Below are 20980 nucleotides of genomic sequence, written 5' to 3'. Positions count from 1 at the left end.
TTTCACTTCAAGTTTACATATTTTGCAGAACGTGTGTGTAAACAATGCTTAAACTCCGTACCTCAGAGGCCAAGTCTGCAGTCTTTGAATGACAGGTCAGTACAGTTGCATGATTCCAAAGGAGAAGGTCATGCATTGGTGCACCTACAATCTTGCTGCGGCCAATTACCACAGCCCTTTTTCCTGCCAGTGACACACCTAAACACAAGACATTGTGGAAATGCAAATCATGAATAATCACCATCTGAAATATATAATATATGTAACTGTTACAATTCATTTAAGGTAGACCAATGGTTCCCACCAAAAATTAAAAGTCTGTCAGCATTTGATAACCCCTGACATTAAATTTTGGAACACAAAATTAGATGTTTCAACAACGTCTAGACAAAAACAGCTGAAACAATTATAAAGTCAATGGGGTATAATGGTTTCAAGCTGCAAAAAGACAATAAGGGTACTTTAACGTTAATCCATAATTTTTTTTTGAAAGTGATTGACTGGTTCTTACATTTGATTTGGACTTTGCATAAACGAGATGACCATTCAAAGTGATAGTATCTCTTCAAAGAACAGGGAGGTGTATGCCAGTAGGGAAACCATGACTCTTGAACCTAGGCCCTCTTCCCGTATCCTCATCAGGGTAAGAAAAAAAAGTAACTACCAGCCTAGCCTTTAGTGTGTTCTCAAGTCATATTTAACAATTCCTAATCCAGCCTTAAGGTGGTCACACACTGGATAAGCAGCACAGTGCTATGCCTGCAATGCACCTTATTTTTAAAATTCAAACGCATTGTTTTCTATAAGTGTAGGCAGTGCTTAATTCGTAAATTTATTATTGGCTGATCCAAAACAGCAGTTAAAAGGCGATGTAATGAAACTGACAACTTCAGTTTTCCTGGATCATTCAATGATTTCTTTAAATGGTGATGCCACAACAATAGTTGTTTTTGCATGGACCTAACTACAGCCTTGGGCATGTTTTCAAGCCCTAGGTCAAAGATGGGTTGCCAGGATGATTTAAGAAAAATGCATATGCAAGTAACGAAAATACAAAAATTATCTTAAAAAAAATACAATGGTCTATACATATGTAGAAAAGACATTTTCTGTGCCATTCTCTTAACCAAGATTTCTGTGGAGACCAGAGGTTAAAAGGACCCCCCCCCCCCCCCTTAGGAATTTCAGTCTGGTTCTGCTGGGGGAAGTCAATCCAAAGGATCTTGTGTAGTACTCTCATGGGTTTACATGTGACGTCTGGCGTTACATCCCAATTACTTGCCCCAAATTTGACAATTTCTTCTCAGAATTGAAATAGTCAATAATTGTTCTAGTGGTGTTAATGTTGAAAGCTGTTCTGTGAAAGAGTTGGTTGGTTGGTTATCTTGCTTGGGACTTGTGGCACGGAATGTTTTATGACTTCCTGTTGCCTTTCTGAGGAATTCGCCTCGTGTTTCAACCTCAGTCCTAATCGACTCTTTAATTTGTCTGATTCGGGTCAGATCCGCTACACATATTAATGGCTTATTCTGCGTGACCATATTTTAGATCCTGTAATTCTACCCCATACCCAAACTTAACTACCTTAATACCAATTAATAAGTAGCAAACTAGAAGTTTGAGGCAAAAGTTGTAGTTAAGCTGGTCCCCAAACTAAAGTGCAGCCAGTTATTGACACACATCAAGTGAAAGCAGTATAATAACTTCCCACACACACAAGCAACAGACCCATAAATGCACACAGCAATCCAGAAATACACACAAAAGATCCACTCATGCACAATTCACACATCTCAGCAAATAAATGAATTATTGAGCATACATAATAAATTTGATTATTTGTTTTAATCAACTGACAGCCCTACCCTGTCTGAAGTATTGAGGTGTTTGTCTCACCTGTTTGTTTGATGAGCTCCATACATCCATTAGGAGTACATGGGATAAAACAGTCTCCAAGATCACCACGTGCCAGTTTCCCTGCATTTATACTCGTCAGTCTGAAGCAAGCAGAGACAGACTTTCTTAAGGGGGTAAGTTCACTCACCCTCATGTCGTTCCAAACCCAAGACCTCCATTCATCTTTGGAACACAAATAAAGTTATTTTTGATGAATTCTGTCAGCCCTCTGACCCTCCCATAGACAGCAAGGGTCCTTACATGATCAATTTGCAGAAACATAGCAAGGTGATTGGTAAAATAATCCATGTGACCATCAGGGGTTCAACTGTAATATTACAAAGCTATGATAATACTATTTGTGTGCTAAAAAAACAACAACAAAAAACCACTTTATTCATTCAACAACTCTTCTCCTTAACGTCATCCTAGTACCATTTTGGAGAATATCCACTGAACGGAAACGGTGTTCGCTGTTCTGTGTAAGCTACGTTTATGACTGTTTTATTACAGTTGGACTCCTTATGTAACGTGGATTATTTCACCGATCTCCTTGCTACGCTTCTGGACGTAAATCGTGTAAGGACCCATGCTGTCTATGGGAGGGTCAAAGAGCTGTCAGAATGCATCAAAATTATCTTAATTTAAGAGGTCTGACAGGTTTGGAATGACATGAGGTAGAGTAATTACAGAATTTTCATTTTTGGGTGAACTATCCCTTTAATAATTTAAACGCGTTTCATTATTGAATGGATCACAAAACAATCTGTTGAAAGTAATGTTACATCAGAATAACACAATTTAATGGCATGTTCAAGAGTGAATTATTTTCTTTACCCATCCACATCTTTCTCTGGAGCCACACTGTTGATAATCCTTTCTGTATTAATAGTGTGGACGGAGTCAAGGGGCAGCTGGACAATGAGCCCATGAATTTTGGAGTCCTCATTAACTTCCATTACACGGTGCATAACCTTCAGAATGTGTAACAGTTAATCATAAATGACAAAGTCTGAAACCGGTGTTAATAGCAAACATAAAACGTGGATTAACCGTTAATGACTCCAAGTGAAGCTGTCCTACCTCATTTTCAGTTGCAGTCCGTGGAAGCTTCACATGTACAGCACTGATCCCGATCTAAAAATCAAGAAAGTAATAGTCATTAAAGGGCTCATAAGATGCATTTTTTTATTATAATTTTGTATTCGTCGGTTACTCAAATATCCAGAAACATACAGTCATATGTATGTGTGTGTGTGTGTGTGTGTGTGTGTGTGTATGTATATATATATTTATTATATATATTAGTGAACAGCTCTCAACGCTGAGTGGATGGTTAGATGCATGATGGGCTAGTATTAAATAAATAAATAAATAAAAAGAATAAAAAGAATGCTTTCCAGCATTAAGGTAATAACATTACTGTTTTTTTTAAATCATCTTGTCGCAGTTATAAATTTGCCTGCTAAGTGAATGATAAAGAACTATACTAAAACTTTTGTAAAATTTCTTTGTCATTTGAATATTGATTTAAAAATCGGTTTAAATCATAAATCAGATTTTTTTTTAGGCCATATGCTATTGCCCAGCCCTAAAACCAAGTAAAGAAGGCTCCCTTTAAAAATCACTTAAGTTGTCAATTACTAAAGCTCTTTTTTACATCGTGTGAATTTTGTTGATTATAGTGAGAGAACTTGAGTTTAATCGAGAGGGCGTTTTATTAATACGTCCATTCTTTAGAGTTTCAAAGATTTAGCTAAATCGTGCAGGTTTAATTTGTTTCTTGTTTTAGGCTAATTAGGCCTAAATAATGGGAACGAAATTATACAGTGCTTCACGTTTTACTAAACATGCAACAATTTCTTAATCAGTTTACAGACAAATGTACAAATGTTAAAATAAATTAAAATATAGGCATACTATATGAAAAAATTTACATTTTGCATATTTATCCATGTAGCCCACCCCCCTAAAATAGGCTACCACTTTTAATGTTCCGATGCAAAGTAAACCACAATTTCTTTTGAATATTACACATAATTAATATAATATAAATAGCACTGCACACCTTTTAAATGGGTCAAATCTAAAATATGGTTTAATACCATGTAGCTTAGAGAAAATAGGCACAGGCTCAGGCACAGACTTGACATTTATCCTGCTTGAATTCGTTCTAAGAAATGCACATAACTTCATAAATACCACACTTTCATCTGTGAATATTAAATATATTAAATATTTTAACTATAGTGTTTTTCTGTCATTTTCCGTGACTGAAGCAGTCAAATGTAACATCAGCGAGGCAAAACTGATGTCTATTTGCGAAAATGTGGTGTGATGCGCTTGTTTGGTAACTTGTGGTTAAAGCGCCACTCAGCAGTCAAAAGCTGCAAATGCACTTTACAGATGCCGCGGCGCTAAAAGGGTTCTTTTGGATGTCTACCTACTGTACATAGATTTCTACTCTCACACACACATACATTCTCCTTTCACATACATACATATAAACACATACATATAGAATGTATGTATGTAAGAAGTAAGTATGTAAGAGAAGAATGTATGTAAGAGAGAGTGTATGTATGTATGTGCGAGAGAGAGTATAGTGGAAACGGAAGGCGTTTAGTTGACTAGGAAGGCAGGTTAGGCACGATCAGGCTCACCGGGACAGGTCTTCATAAGCATGGCTGAGGCAGAAAAGGTAGCCGCAGAAGTATTTCAGCAAGCTATCTGGGTTTTAAAAAATAAATAAATATCGTCACAGTGAAAAGGTTACATGGCCTCATCCTTTGAGCGAGTTGTGATTGAGGACGCGAGCTCAGCCTCAGTTGTGTTGCCAGATAGACGTATTATAAGCGTCCAAGGTTTTTTTATTTTTTATTATTTAATTTAGGAAGTGAATTAAGTGGGAGGTTGCAAGTTAGGGACAGCGATATCTTTATATTATTTAAATAACTCAAGACTCATTGCGGTTTATTTATTTTTAGAATTTTATTTACTTATTTTTAGAATTCAGTGCTAGACTACGGTTCTATAAGCACCACCTGCTGTCAGAGATTGAATAAGCATTTTCATCAGAATCAGAAAGAGCTTTATTGACAAGTGTTTACACACAGAAGAATTTCTACAGGAGCTTCCAGTACAGAAAGTACAAACATAGTGCAGACACGCATATAATTAAGGAAATAAAATAATAATAAATAGTAATAATAAAATATTAATTCAGCCCATCTGATGTTTTTGTTTTGTACACTTCATGTTGCATATATTTTTTTTTGTTTGCTTGCTCAAGGTTAGTTTGGTCAGTAACAGAGCAAAATAAACATTTATTAAATGTAGAAAAAAAAAGAATAAGAACTAAAACTGGCAACGAGAATGGGAATCGGCTCATTTGATTGTAAAATAAATAAAATCCTGATCAGTGCATCCTTAACTGGAATAGTTAGGCCTACCTGAAAGACCTGAAAAAGAATGGTTTATTTCAGTTTTATATTTGAACTATTGTACCTATTTGGGCAAAATGGTTATTATTTACTACAATATTACAAGTCCTGTGAAAATTTTGCCAGGGCAATTAAAAAAAAAAAAACCACTGGCTGAACCGGACCAGTAGAAAATTTCCTTAGTGTTAAGCCCCCTTAATACGATCAAAATCAGTTTCTTAACACTTATACACCAGGCATGTGCAGAAGTGGGGGCTTTAGGGGCTCAAGCCCCTGCCCTTTTTCACAATTATTCAAAAGTGCCACTCTCAGACAAATAGCAAATGATATTGTGGTCAATAAAAAAAAAGCATTTTAATTATTAACCTGACAATGTGTACAAAACCATAACTAATCACTAAAAAGTCTGAAAAATCCAGTTTATTTTTAGATATCTGTTTATCTGAGGCATTGCTATGGGTTGCGTGCCTTTTGCTTGACTGATATTCCACAGTCTGTTCAGAGGCAGAGGCTCTATACATTTTACTATTTCATGAAACTATCTTAATAAAGCCCAAGTACCACCTACAGGCCTGTTCTGGGAATTGTAGGCTGACGAAATGGTGGCGTGAAGGACTTTATTACTGCGTGTTACTATTTTTCAGAATCATTAAGCCTCCTCCGGACTTCAGTGCATGCTCCTTCAGAAATCATTTTAATATGCTGATTTATTAGCAATTTTGGAAACAGTTGTGCTGCTTAATTTTTTTATTTTATTTATTATTATTATTTATAAATTTCTTTACTATACTTTTTGGGGTTCACTGATAAATAAAACGTTAAAAAGAACAGCATTTATTCAAAATAGAGATGTTTTCCAACAATGATAAATATCAAAATCAAATATATTTTAAAGTATATACATTTTTTTATCAAATAAATGCAGGTTTCATGACCATAAGCGACTCCTTGCAAAAAAATAAAATAGCAATGTAAAATATATATTTACATTGCCTCTATTTTACATTTGAGCCCGTGCCCCTGAGGAACTCTCTGCACGTATCTGTTGTACACAGATCTGTAAAACAGGTAGGTTACATAATGATATGTTCAAGTTAAAAACTTAAAATATGTACTTGAAAAGAAAAAGGATGACTTTGAATAGCATAACTGTAAACTTGTGAGGAAGAGCTTATCAGGTCTTGCACATGCATTTCCTGGTCTGAGAGTGAATTCCTGCTTAAATAGGAAGTAATGGATACCAAAAAATGTAGAAATATAGGTATGTAAAAGGAGAATGCATGTGTGTGAAAGCAAAAAAAGTATGTATGTGTAAGGAGAATGTCTGTGTGTGAGAGAGTAGAAATGTATGTATGTGAAAGGAGAATGTAAGTGTGTGAAAGCAAGAATATATGTATGTGAAAGGAGAATGTAAGTGTGTGAAAGCAAGAATGTATGTATGTGTGTGAGAGTAGAAATATATGTATGTGATAGGAGAATGTAAGTGTGTGAAAGCAAGAATAAATGTATGTTACATTCTCCTTTCACATACATTTATTCTTGCTTTCACACACTTACAATACATACATATATATATATTTTAGGGGTGTGCACCGATAGTCGAACAATCGAATATTCGTTCTGCTCTAATTATTCGATAAATAAAAATGATATTCGAATTTCGCTATATTTTTGCTTGCCATAAAAAAAATTTGGTCACTTTATGTGATTCTCCACGGCATATTTGAAGATGTATGCAAGCAAAAAATTATTAATGAATGAATAAGAACTGCTGTCTTCTACAGTACTTCAAATGTGCCATGGAGAATCACAGAAACTGACCGAATTCAAGAATATTGTTGAGTCATCTCTCAAGCAACGAATAAACACCGCTAACTGGGAAAATGCAGTGAAAACTCCTCTTCTCGCGTCCGCCCTAGACCATCGGCACAAACATCTGAGGTTTTTCGATGAAAACATGAGAGAAGAAAAAAAAAACTTTTTTGAACATTATCAGAACATTTTCCTTGATGCGAGTGGTGCGGATGCAGCCGCCGCCACCAACGATGAAGAGGATGCAATGCCCACTCGTCGGAAAAGGCTGAGCCAGTTCTTCAGCAATGAGTCCAGCTGAGACGAGTGAGAACAGTTCTTGCTGGAGCCATGTATTCCACCAGATGAGGATCCCATTCAGTGGTGAAACGAAAACACGAAGCGCTTCACAAAACTTATTCGCTTAGCACACAGTTATTTGTGAGTCCCACCAACGTCTGTGCCGTCAGAGCGTGTTTTCTCGATCATGTTCACATGCCTGTGTTTCTTAACAAGAAAAAAAGTTTCTGACAGTTTCAAAGTTGCTTTTAATCTGTACTTTTGTTTGTTTGCACGCATTGTTAAAGGTTTTCAGCTACAAAACACGATGGGTAATGTTCAAGCTTATTGTGTGTAAGCTTGTTAAAAAATGACGGAAACAATAAATGTTGCTGAAAAATAACATCTGTCTCATTAAACTTAATTTAAATAAACAAATATTCGAATATCCGTTTTTTGTGAGCTCAAATATTTGAATGTGATATTTGCGGATAATGCCCATCCCTAATATATATATATATATATATATATATATATATATATATATATAACACACACACACATACATACATACACACACACACACACACACACACACACACACACGGGGGGCTGTACAAGCCATAATTCATATATACATTCTCCATTCACACACATACATTCTCCATTCACATATATATTTCTATTCTCACACACATACAATCTCCTTACACATACATACATTTCTACTCTCACACACATACATTCTTTTTACACAAGTTTTTTTTTTTTTGCTTTCACATACATGCATTCTCCTTTTATGTACATATATTTCTACCTTTTTTGGTATGCATTACTTCCTGTTTAAGCGGGAAGTCACTCTCATACCAGGAAATACATGTGCAAGACCTGCTCAGCTCCTCCTCACAATTTTACAGTTATGCTATTCAAAGTCATCCTGTTTTCTTTTTAAGTACATACGGTATTTTAAGTTTTTATTTTTAACATTATGTAACCTACGTTAGGGCTGCACGATGTATCGATATCGCGATGTACGAATCCACGATAGTCACATCGCAGGTTGTGCGATGTAGGCTGTCATAGTTGATCCGTTATTCATTAACTGTATGGGTCAGCTGCTCCCCGGCCCTTGACTAATGTGATTCGCGGATTAATTGCACAGCTTAGCCATCATAGAGTGTTTTTAAGTCCTGTCAGTTTAACAGGGCAGAGAGAGAGAGAGAGAGAGAGAGAGAGACAGAGCCAGAGAGAGAGCGCGCGAGAGAGAGAGCGAAAGAGAGCAAGCGAGCGAAAGAGAGCAAGCGCGCGAGAGAGAGCGAATTTTGAACTGACTGTAGGGACGAATTTTGAACTGACTGTAATAAAATGAGGGTTTGTAAACGAAGATGAAAGGACAAGTAAAACATCAATAGCATTATATTATAACATTTTAACATCCTTAACTACTATAAAATTTAAAGTAAGAGTTAATTTAAAAACGTGGGATAGTTTTAGGCTGCAGTAAAAATGTAAAAGAAAGACCTTTACACAAAGCCTTACTGCATGCTATTGTCATTAAACAGTCATTACTATATATATATATATTAACTGCTATTGTTCTTGATTTTTCAAACTGTCTCCAATTATGCCTTAACAGTGTGAGCAAAAATTGAGTATGGTATATTTCAGCTGTTTTATGCGCTGGTGCCTCACGCGCACAGCGAAGTAAACAGCGAAGTTCCGCATGAGCAGCGGTCTACTGTGGCATATTTTTGCTCATTATAATATTTTTCCGTCGATACTGAAACACACGTGAACCACAAAGCCTATTTTACCTAATAAATAATTTGGGTAAAACATTTGGATGTGTCCAGAATGAGAGAGGTAAACCCAACAGGTAAGCTAAGTGGATATACTGTATATCAATTTATTTTATTTACTTATTTCGTGTTTATCCCATTTTTTTTCATTGCATATGAAAATTTAAGAATAAAAAAAATCCTCCTACCCCCTAAAAATTCTCTTCACATTCACTTGTGCGCTCTTGCGCAATACCTTCCTCTCGTGTTGCTCAATTGTGGACGACATAAAAGTGTTTGATATAAAGGTTGCTGTCCTATTTTATACATGAATTTGTTAATTAAAAAAAAAATCGAATTATTCTGTTAGTTTCATGGTAACATGCAATCAAGGTCTTCTGTTATATAGGCTATATTTAATATTCACGGTGGCATTTTCACCCGTTTAAACTTAAAATTCCATGAGATTTTAAATTCAGTTTAATAGTATTAAAACATCTGATTTAAACTAGTATAAAAACGTATTAAATTGCTTAAATTATTTCTATAAGTTCTATAATCTATAAGTAGCCAACCTTAAACATGTGTTGTCATGACTTTTTCATCGTATTTTTTTTTACAGTCTGATAACAAGCTGTATTCGTTTTCCTTTTATTATTTTTGTTTTAGTTTATTGAAAATAAATTAGCTAAAATAGAAGCAGACACGTTTAAATTAAAACAACCACAAAAACATGAATAGTCTTGAGGGAAATATAGGTTTTATTATTTTTATCAAATCGCAGATCTCACAGACGAACGTCTTAATATGATCGCACATTAGAAATGTTTGGGGAGATAAAATGTGCACGATAACGTTAAGCAAATCTCTTCGCCATCGTCACTCTTTATTATAAAGCAGGAGTTTACGTACAGTAAATGCGTGTGCGTGTGCCGCCCTCGTTGTGGTGTGTGTGTGTGACTGACAGACAGCCTCCGCGGCGCACATGAGAGATCTCGCAGATCTCACAGACAAACGTCTTAATATAATCGCACATTAGATATGTTTGGTGAGATAAGATGTGCACGATAACATTAAGCAAAAATACATAGTACATTATTTTTTCCCCCTTGTTCCAGTACCGAAAGTGGAACTGATAGCGTCAGATCTTAGCCTACTGATACGGTCTTTCATAATTTAGCCCCGGGGCCAGTTTAATACCGGGTTTCGGTACACATCCCTACTTATACCTGACTTATATTTTTTCCTCTCACAAACTCTGATTTATTTTTTAGCGTGTTAAAAAAAAAAAAAATGCAGCAAACAGAGAATAGGTGATGAATCCGTTAAAATGCAACTATAGACGACTTATATATTTTTTCCTCTGACAAACTTAATTTATTTTTTAGCGTGTTTAAAATATAAAATAGACATGCAGCAAATGAAAATAGGCGATTAATCCGTTAAAATTGTATACTTCAGAGCAGAGCCTGGGCCTAATATAGGCTATCCAGGTTTTTTTTTTTTTTTTTTGCATTGCACTGCATCTGAAAATGACTTGATCAGCCTCCCGCGATGCTCAGCTGTGGACGATTTAAAAATGTTTGATATAAAGGTTGCTGTCCCATTTTATACAGGAATTATTCATTTTAAAAAAATCGAATCATATTGTTAGTTCGAATTATATTGTTAACACAAGATCATTTAGACTATTTAACATGCACTGTGACATTTTATCCTTTTTTACTTATAAACTCCTTGAGAATTTAAAGTTAGTTTAATAGTATTAAAATTCAAGTTTAAAAATAGGTTTTAACTGCTAAATACCAACAACCATACTGCATGTGAATAAATAAAATGCATACTTTTCATAACATTTCATTATTCATAAAATGCATAACGTTTCTGGTGTTTGGATTTGTACTTCAATATAATGAGCTCTAAGTTTAATAGCCCTAGACTGGTTCTCTCTCTCGCTCTCTCTATTTAACAGCATTAGCTCAATGAAATACGTCTTCCTTCAGGTAGAATGAATGTTTTCCTGCTTGCTAAATGTTGGTCTCATGATAAATAAGTTGTATCCGCCTCAATCTGATTTAGTAAATTCAAACCGCAGACAGTGAAGCTGCATCACTGAGTGTAAGTCCCACGCGCTGTGAGGCGGGAACAGAGGATTCCGCTTGGTCTTAAAGCCTTCCTCAAACATCCACGATCACAAATAACAATGATTTTCGTAAAATTATTAATTGATGATTTGTTATTATCATTATGGTCTTGTGAATATATATATATATATGGATAAAAAGCTAAATGTTTTCATTTCATTTTCATTTCGGTTCATTCTTGGTTTAAAAAAAATCTTCAGGTTCCATATGCAGAGCGAAATGGGAACGGTCCAGCAGAGAGAGAAAGAGAAAATTATTAATTTATTTGTTTGTTTTACATTAGGTTACAATTATCGCACTTATATCAAAAGCATTTTTTTACCCACTCCATTAGTATAAATTTAAATTCACTTTAAATTTAGAATAAAAATTCCCGCCCGGCCGCGCTCTATTAGTATATGCGTGCAAAATACTTTAATGTATATTCAAAAATGTCAAAATAAATAAAATTAGGCTATCTGGTCATGAGTAAAAAAGACGACCGCTTTTAAATGAGAAACAATGAGGCTCCTTTTTTAAATTCATCGCATCCGTTCTGTGAAAGAGCACTTTTCGCTGCTTCGAGACCATGGGCGCGTATTTGGATTTTAAAATGACATCGCATCTCTCAAAGAAAAGGAGAATACAATAGTTCTTCAGGATTGCTTAAGACTCTTCAGGATTGCTTATGGAAAAGGCCCTGACTCATGGAGACTCGTGGGACGTTGATGGGCATGAATTGTTCGAAGAGCTGACTGCTTTGGGCAGACGCCTGGTTGCTGGAGCCTGGTTGCTAAACCACTGGATGCGCTTAAATTCATCTGTGAAAAAGGGATGGAATAAATTTTTCCAAATGTTTTTGTAGCATTGAGAGTGCTTCTCACGGTGATCTCTGGAGAACGCGGTTTCTCAAAGCTTAAACTGATTAAAAATTATCTCCGACGTACAAGTTAAACTCGAGGACGCAATCAAAGCATTTGTCGCTGCGAAAGCCTGACCCGCACGCTTCTGAAATGTAGGCTAGTTGTGTGAATGTGTGTTTGTGTGTATCAGTCAAGAAAAAAATCGAAACCTCCAGTACTTATGAGCTAAAAAGTTGTGTGCATATGTTTAGTTTTATTCTATAATAATATGAGCTGTGAGAATAAAATGAATACAAAGAGTAGTGCTGCTGAGTGCAGGCATGTTTCAGCCCAGTAACACACCGTTCCTCAGAGCCAAAACACAGACTGAATTCTGTTCAGCTGGAGGGGGTTGGGTTTTTGGGGTTAGTTATGTGTAGCTTGTGGGGGTCGAGATAAAGGTGTGAAGTGCTCTTTCATATGGACAGTGTCTTATGAGGCTTTCAAAGTTGCTGAACCGGTTTATATAGGACTGTTGTTTTGGTTAGACAAAAAAATGGTCTGTCCCCAAGTAAGATTTTTCTAGTTCTAGTCGTTCATTTGTTATATTCAACTAATCAGAGGTTTATATTAAATTTATATAATCAAATCTTAATATATTCCACACTCAAGCACATCCATTAAGTTTGCCACAAAGTACATGCAGAAGTAGCCTAATAATTGTGAAAAATGAGACATTTTAATTATTTATTAATAAACAAATGTTTTCTTGTCTGCTGCAAGATGAAATTCACAGTGCTGGCTCTCTCCGACAGAGAAATGCAACATTCACAGATTGTTGAATGTTGAATATTAATGCGCCCTGTCATTAATGTGAATTAATAATTTTTGCACAAATACTTGCATATGAATATTAATTCACATTTTGCATTACAACTAATGAAGATAAAATAAATAAGAATAAAAGCTGCATTTCTACCATCACACCTGCAGTGCAAATCTTGCACATATTTTACACACCTGCATTTAAATGCAGCTGCATTTTTTTTTTCATTAAATAATATGAAAGCAAGTAGGGCTGGGTGATAAATCAATTTTATCAATTAACTCGAATTTATAATTTACATCGGTTTGTTTGAATGAAAATCGGTTTTCTTTTTAACATCCACCGATGCACCACTCAGGCTCCCGTAGTTCAGAGTGGCTCAACCCTCCCCCGCGAGTCTGACAGAGACACGCCGCCGAGCAAAGGATGAGCTGAGCGGTGTGATTCTGACTGGAGCCCATAATATAACTGCATATTCAGCAAGAATTCATGTTAAACATATTAAGCTATGGCTTGTTTAGGTTATAATGACTGCAATAGTCGAGCGGGATGTTAAAGGCTATATGAGTTTGTCTGTTTCTTTTACTGATTATTTTTGGGTTAAAGCATGATTTAAACAGATAAAGCACATTCACACGCAATCGCTTTAGCAATAATGTAATAATAGTGTTCCTGTAGCTCAATTGGTAGAGCACTGCGCTATCAAGCGCAAGGTTGGGGGTTCGAATCCCCAGGAACACACGATAGGTAAAAATTGATAGCCTGAATGCACTAAGTCGCTTTGGATAAAAGCGTCTGCTAAATGCATAAAATTTAATTTAATTTAATAATGCATTCAAACAAATGTAATCTTACAGTGCTACTACATTATCAGTAGGCTATTTGATTTTGAAACCTTGAATTAATCGATCTGTTTAGATAAAATAACTGACAAAAATGTACTGTTATTTTCCTCACAAACTAAATTTGCACAGCTGATGGGCTAGTATTAACAAAAAATAAATAAAAATATATAATAAAAAATAATAATAGAATAAAATAAAGGTCTTTCCAGCATTAAGGTAATAACATCAGTTTTTTATCATCTTGTCTCAGTTATACGTTTATAACTATATTAAAACTTGTTTTGAAAAATTTCTTTGTCATTTGAATATTGATTTTAAAATCGATTTAAATCATAAAATCAGATTTTTTTTAGGCCATATGCTATCGCCCAGCACTAAAAGCAAGTAAAGAAGGCTCCCTTTAAAATCACTTATGTTGTCAGTTAATGAAGCTCTTTTTTACATCATGTGTATTTTGTTGATTATAATAAGAGAACTTGAGTTTAATCGTGAGGACGTTTTATTAATCCGTCTTTAGAGTTTCAAAGATTTAATCGTGCAGGTTTAATTTTATTCGTTTCTTGTTTTAGGCTAATTAGGGATAAATAATCGGAACGAAATTATACAGTGCTTCATGTTTAAACATGCAACAATTTCTTAATCAGTTTACAGACAAATGTTTTTTCCCAATAAGTTAAAGGACAGGTAACGAATAACAAAAATGCATGTTTTATTAAAGGAAAAAATATATTTATATTGAAAATATAAATTAAAATATGAAAATATTGACATTTTGCATATTAATCCATGAAGCCAACCCCCCTAAAATAGGCTACCACTTTTAATGCTCCGATGCAAAGTAAACCACAATTTCTTTTGAATAATATAACACAATTAATATAATATAAATAATACTGCACACCTTTTAAATGTATCAAATCTAAAATATGGTTTAATACCATGTAGATTAGAGAAAATATAATCACAGGTTCAGGCACAGGCTTGACATTTATTCTTAAATAAATGTGCACTTCATAAGTACCAAACTTTCGTCTGTGGATATTAAATATAAAATATTTTAACTACAGTGTTTTTCTTTCATTTTCCCTGACTGAAGCCATCAAATCTAACACATCAGTGAGGCAAAACTGACGTCTATTAGCGAAAATGTGCTTTGATGCGCTTGTTTGATAACTTGTGGTTAAAGCGCCACTCAGTGGTCAAAGGCTGCAAATGCACTTTATACCGCCGCTGCGGCGATACGTGCAGCGGTAAAAAGGGCCTTTTGAATGTCTACTTAGTGTACGTGTTCTACAGATGTGTACAAGTGTTAAAGGGATAGTTCACCCAAAAATCTAAACTATGTCATTAATAACTCAGCCTCATGTCGTTCCAAACCAGTAAGACCTCCATTTATCTTCGGAACACAGTTTAAGATATTTTAGATTTAGTCCGAGAGCTCTCAGTCCCTCCATTGAAACTGTGATGTTTTTCTTACCTTTCTGGACATGGACAGTATACCGTACACAAAGTAGTCCATGTGACATCAGAGGGTCAGTTAGAATATTTTGAAGCATCTAAAATACATTTTGGTCCAAAAATAGCAAAAACTACGACTTTATTCAGCATTGTATTCTTTTCTGTGTCTGTTGTGAGACAGTTCAAAACAAAGCAGTTTGTCATATCCGGTTCGCGAACGAATCATTCAATGTAACCGGATCTTTTTGAACCAGTTCATCAAATCGAACTGAATCGTTTTAAACGGTTCGCGTCTCCAATACGCATTAATCCACAAATGACTTATATAGACTATAGTTGCAAAGACTAGAGTCTCAAACCCAAAGAGATATTCTTTATAAAAGTTAAGACTCATCCACGCCCTCATAAATGTCTCGTTTAAACACGCCCTCATGTCTACGTCACTGTGTGGGAAGATATGCATAACACCGCCCAAATGTTTATGCAAAGAAAGGAGGAGTAACTTTTATTCTCGCTGTAGTATTGTTGCAGCTGCCATGATGTGAAGATCCTGTTTGGCCTTCCAAAAGAGAACACAACCTGAAATCATTGGTTAAGTTGTATTTACAACATTGTTTTTGAACAGTGTGTGTGTGCAAGGCATTTTATGGACGATTCATATTAGATCATAAAAAATTTGCCACTGATGATTCAAACGTGAGTTTTGAGCAGTGTAAAGTAAACCTTGTTTGTAGTTTCTCCAATCACAGATGCAGACATGGTTTTATGTTTGTGCGGTACTGGATGCAACAAATGCCTTATTTATAATGGATTTTTATTGTTTTTGTCTCATCGCGCCAGGACAGGGCATCACAGTAAGGTAAGGGGCGTAACATTTCCGTCACACGCTTGAAGTATTTGCCAAGTATTTACGCGTTTCAGAAAGGTGGGGCATAGAGGAGAAATAATGTACAGTAGGGCTGCACGATTCTGGATAAATTGAGAATCAAGATTTTTTTTGGTCTCATCTAGAGATCACGATTCTCCTATGATTCTGAACTAAATAAAATGTGTTACAAAATGTTATTGCTGCAGTCTATTTAAAAGTGTCTAATTAATCTGAATGAATTAAACATTTTAATATACACTACCAGTCCAAAAGTCTTTAAACGGTGAGATTTTTTATTTTTTTATAATTCTGCTCTGCTCACAGAGCCTACATTTATTTTATCCAAAATACAGTAAAAGTAATAATGTTGATACATTTGTACAATAAAAAAAAACTGCTTTCTATTGGAATATATTTTAAAATGTAATTTATTTCTGTGGTCAAAGTTGTATTTTCAGCATCATTACTCCAGTCTTCAGTGTCACATGACCCTTCAGAAATCATTCTGATATGCTATTTTGCTGGTCAAGGAACATTTATTATCATCATCATCATCATAAGTATATAAATTAATACTTTTATTTTGCAAGGATTCTTTAAATTGATCAAGTGTGACAGACATTTATAACAAGATTTCTATTTCACATACATTTTGTTTTTCTGAACTTTCAAAGAAACCTGAAAAAAAAAATTCTACTCATCTATTTTCAACAATAATAATAATAAAAAAAAATTTTTTGAACAGCAAATCAGAATATTAAAATCATTTTTGAAGGATCATGTGACACAGAGGACTGGAGTAATGATGCTGAAAATTCAGCTGCACATCACAGAAACAGATTACATTTTAAAATACATTCAAGTAGAAAGCAGTTATTTCAAAACTTTACTGTTTTTGCTGTATTTTGGATCAAATAAATGCAGGTTTAGTGAGCGAGGAGACTTCTTTAAAAACATTACACATCTTACGGTTCAAAAACTTTTGACTAGTAGTGTATATATATATAATATATTTAAAACCCCAGTTTTTTATATTAGAATGATGAAAAAGTTGTTTAAATCACTGATTCAACGACTCACTCAAACCTACTTCGCTTGTTTAATTACTGGATGAATCAGCGTTTTTGAACGATTCTCTTGAATGAAAAATTCATTCATTGACAAATACATTTAAGACACTTGTCGCCACCTAGTGGCAAAACGGCACAATCGACAAACGTTATTTGAAGCGCAATACTTTCAAAAGGGGATTTGCTCTATTTTGATCGCTGCCAGATAGATATCAAGGTTTAAATCTGAACTATAAACTTTATTCCAGTATTTCTGTGATAATATAAATGACTAAGACAGAAATAATAATGTGTAGTTGAAAAGACAGTTTGTGAAGATGTTTCTTAACCAAACATGGTAAGAGCTCTCTCTGTGTCAGCGGCAGTGCGAATACGGATTTGAATGATCCGGTAAGACTTTGTCAAAGGTTTAACAGACTCTGGGAATCGTTGTAATTTAAAAATGAGATCGAAAGGGTGTCTGAATCGAGATCGCGATCTTTTAACGATTAATCGTGCAGCTCTAATGTACAGTTTGGGAAACATTTGTTTTTAAAACCTTATACTGCATAAAAGCATTTCCTTACACCAAATAATGACCTTTTTTAATAACATGTCAATTTATATAGGAATATTAAAAGGGAGAGCCATAGATTTATCTAAATTGATTTTATATGTAGATAAACTACTGATAAATTCCCATTAAACCCTGTGATGAAATAATAAGTGCAGAAAGTTTACATGTTTGTGTTAAATTTATTACATTTAAAAGTCAATGTTATCTGTGCCAAAAAGTGATTTTATCAATCCCGTCTAGTCAGGTTTAATAAAAGGTGGTATCACAGTTTCTAGCCTGCAAGCTAGTTTTATATTATTATTGGGAGATTTCTGGACAAAATATTTTACAAAATTCACATGGGAAACCATCAGGACCTTGAGATTTACTGAAGGGCATAGATTGAATTACACTAAAAACTTCTAGTGACACAGGTGAGTGTCTAGTGTTCTAGTGAGGGTAAGTCTATCTAAATATTTAGGCCCAATCCCAATTCTATTTTATACCCCTTCCCCTACCCCTCCGCCTACCCCTTCCCCTTATCCCTTGAAACAGAGGGTCAAGGGGTAGGGGAGAAAATATTCCCCTAAGGATTGGGACACCACTACCATGAGGTCACACGCCATCATTCGTCGTCTAGCTCTTACAATACACACATATACTGGTGTGCATTAGAGCCTTTAATTATCGTTCTGTATTAATGAGCTGCTTACTGACACACACCCATATCGGAAATCGCGCGGCTCACACATCCAGGAGAAGATAAACTTGTCAACGCTGCCCCACGACTTTTATCAAATACAGTTTAAATACTGAATCGCTACATTATATTTTCCAGCGACAAGAGGATACAATCGCTGTTTTTAAGTAAACTCACTCTAAAAAGATAAACGCACAGACGCGAATACACGCAACTTCCATTTCTCTTTCTCACTCTCTCTCTCTCTCGAATAGGCAATATTTGAGAAAATGGTTTAGCAATTTCTAATTATTGGGGGGATTAGTCTACGGCAGTTATCGCCCTGATCCGACATATGCTGTGACACATCATGCAGTCTGTAATGATATGACGTTAGCAAATATTAGCGATTTTTTGCAAACATTGAGTAACATGACCATTTATATGTACTCACAATTGAATGTAACAAAACAAATGATTACTTCTCCTTAAAATCTTTATTTATGCCAAAAAAGCTTACATTTATGTGTCTTTTTGTTCGCTGTAGCAGCCATGTTGCCGAGATAATTCATACCCCTTCGTCTGAAGTGTGGTCCCGAAAAATCTTTGTTTGGAGGGCTATCTGGCCCTTCCCCTTACCCCTTCCCCTCCAACCAAAAGAGAATCGAGACACCCCTAAAGGGGAAGGGCTAAAGGGTAGAATTGGGATTGGGCCTTAGTGATATCAGACTACTCAGCAGTAATTTGTGATTTTTATTATATATTAATTTTCTAAATAGATTATTAATTGAGTCTAATTAATTGAATTTAGAGAATTAAAAGATTATGTGACTGAGCTGTCTGGCATCTTCAATTATTTAACTGTTCAGCTCTGGCTCGCCATAGTTGGGTCCAAATTGTTTGGTTAGGGACTGTACTAGGACTGCACGATGTGTTATTTAAGCATCGATATCGCGATGTACGAATCCACGATAGTCACATCGCAGGATGTGCGATGTAGGCTGTCATAGTTGATCCGTTATTCATTAACTGTACAGGCCAGCTGCTCCCCGGCCCTTGACGAATGTGATTTGCGGATTAATTGCACAGCTTAACCATCATAGAGTGAACGTTTATCATTTGCATGTGTTTTTACGTCCTGTCAGTTTAACAGGGCGCATTTAAGATCGAGCAGAGAGAGAGAGGGAGCGCGGCGAGAGAGAGAGAGAGAGCACGAGAGAGCCCCGGCCGTGCGTGCGCTCACCTTCATCGTCTTCAAACAACACAAGCGTTGTCTTGCTCTCTCTCCCTCGCGCATATTAATAAAAATCAATTGACACGATGGTCAGCATTGTAAAAAAACTATCCTGTGATGAAATGTTTTTTTCTGTGTTGTCAAATCTTGTGCGATATCCTAAACTGCAGAGATAATTACACAACGCATGCAGTACACGTCTGATTCGCGAACTAATGATTCTTTTGAACCGATTCAATTTAATGAATGGTTTAAACAACTGACCTTTCCAACACTGAGCTCACGAGACGTCTGAATTGGTGTATAAAAAAAATCTGTTACACTTTACAATAATGTTCTATTCATTAAACTATTTAACTACATTATTTTACATTTACTATTACTAAACTGCACTTCCACAACATTGTTAATTTCAACATTTAGGCTATAGCCTTCATTGTTGAAATCAAAAGTTGTACAGTATTTGTTAACAGTTAATACACTGTAAAGTAACATTACCAAACAATGAACAGCTGTGTTTTTATAAACTAAGATAAGCAAAGATTAATAAATAGTAACAAAAGGTTGCACTTTATTTTACAGTATGTGTACTAACATGTACTTATAGTGTACTTAGTGTATTTATCCAAGTAAGTTCTGGTAATACAAGGTAACTACATGGGGTAGGGTTAGGTTTAGGGGTAGGTTCAGGGTTAGTACCTAGTTATTACATAGTTATTGTAATTACTATAATAAGTACATAGTATGTACATGAGAACAGGACTGTAAAATAAAGTGCTACCAAAGTATTGCTCGTGGTAAGTTCATGTTAGTTAATATGTTAACAACTCAAACCATATCCTAAGTTACAAACAAATAATTTCCTCTAATTTAAATAATACTCTGATGTTTAAATCATTTAAAATGAGAATGTAAGTGTGCTCACCCCATTTTTGTTTTTTAAGAAAAAATTTGATTAGATTTCATATTGCAATATATAATCGCAGAAAAATAAAATATTGCAATGTAATTTTTTCCCCAATATCGTGCAGCCCTAGACTGTACTATGTAAACTCTCTAATCTTTTTACTCCTCTTGCTAACTCTTGTCTTTTATTTTACCAAGTTTTCTTGTGTGCTTTAAACTCTTTTGAATGTTTAAATTTTCAAGGTTTAAAAACACCTGAAATTAATCTTTCGGGATGACGCAAAGCAGTGGCCCGTCAACTGTCCTGAGCGTCTTTTTAGGTTGGCCTCAGCCAGTCGGTTGAGCTCGCCGGGGCCCCCCCTCAACCCTGGGCCCCTATAATCATCACCACCTTTCACCCCACTAGC

At 35.3% G+C, this 20980-nt stretch overlaps 1 protein-coding gene across 3 annotated transcripts in view; it reads right to left on the bottom strand.

Moving 5' to 3' along the window:
• Positions 1-20980, bottom strand: part of mthfd1b (methylenetetrahydrofolate dehydrogenase (NADP+ dependent) 1b) — an 81155-nt gene that overhangs the window by 35183 nt on the left and 24992 nt on the right. For all 3 annotated transcript variants that reach the window (XM_059520833.1, XM_059520835.1, XM_059520836.1), the window contains 4 exons: positions 2980-3033; positions 2734-2870; positions 1897-1997; positions 62-198 (listed from right to left, as the gene is read on the bottom strand). In XM_059520833.1, coding sequence (XP_059376816.1) covers positions 62-198; positions 1897-1997; positions 2734-2870; positions 2980-3033 — 429 coding nt within the window. The remainder of the gene's footprint in view (positions 1-61; positions 199-1896; positions 1998-2733; positions 2871-2979; positions 3034-20980) is intronic.

This window comes from Carassius carassius, chromosome 32 (genome assembly GCF_963082965.1).
Source record: "Carassius carassius chromosome 32, fCarCar2.1, whole genome shotgun sequence".
NCBI lineage: Eukaryota > Metazoa > Chordata > Actinopteri > Cypriniformes > Cyprinidae > Carassius > Carassius carassius.
Note: the sequence above shows the minus strand (reverse complement) of the source record. Positions and strands in the feature narration are given on the sequence as shown.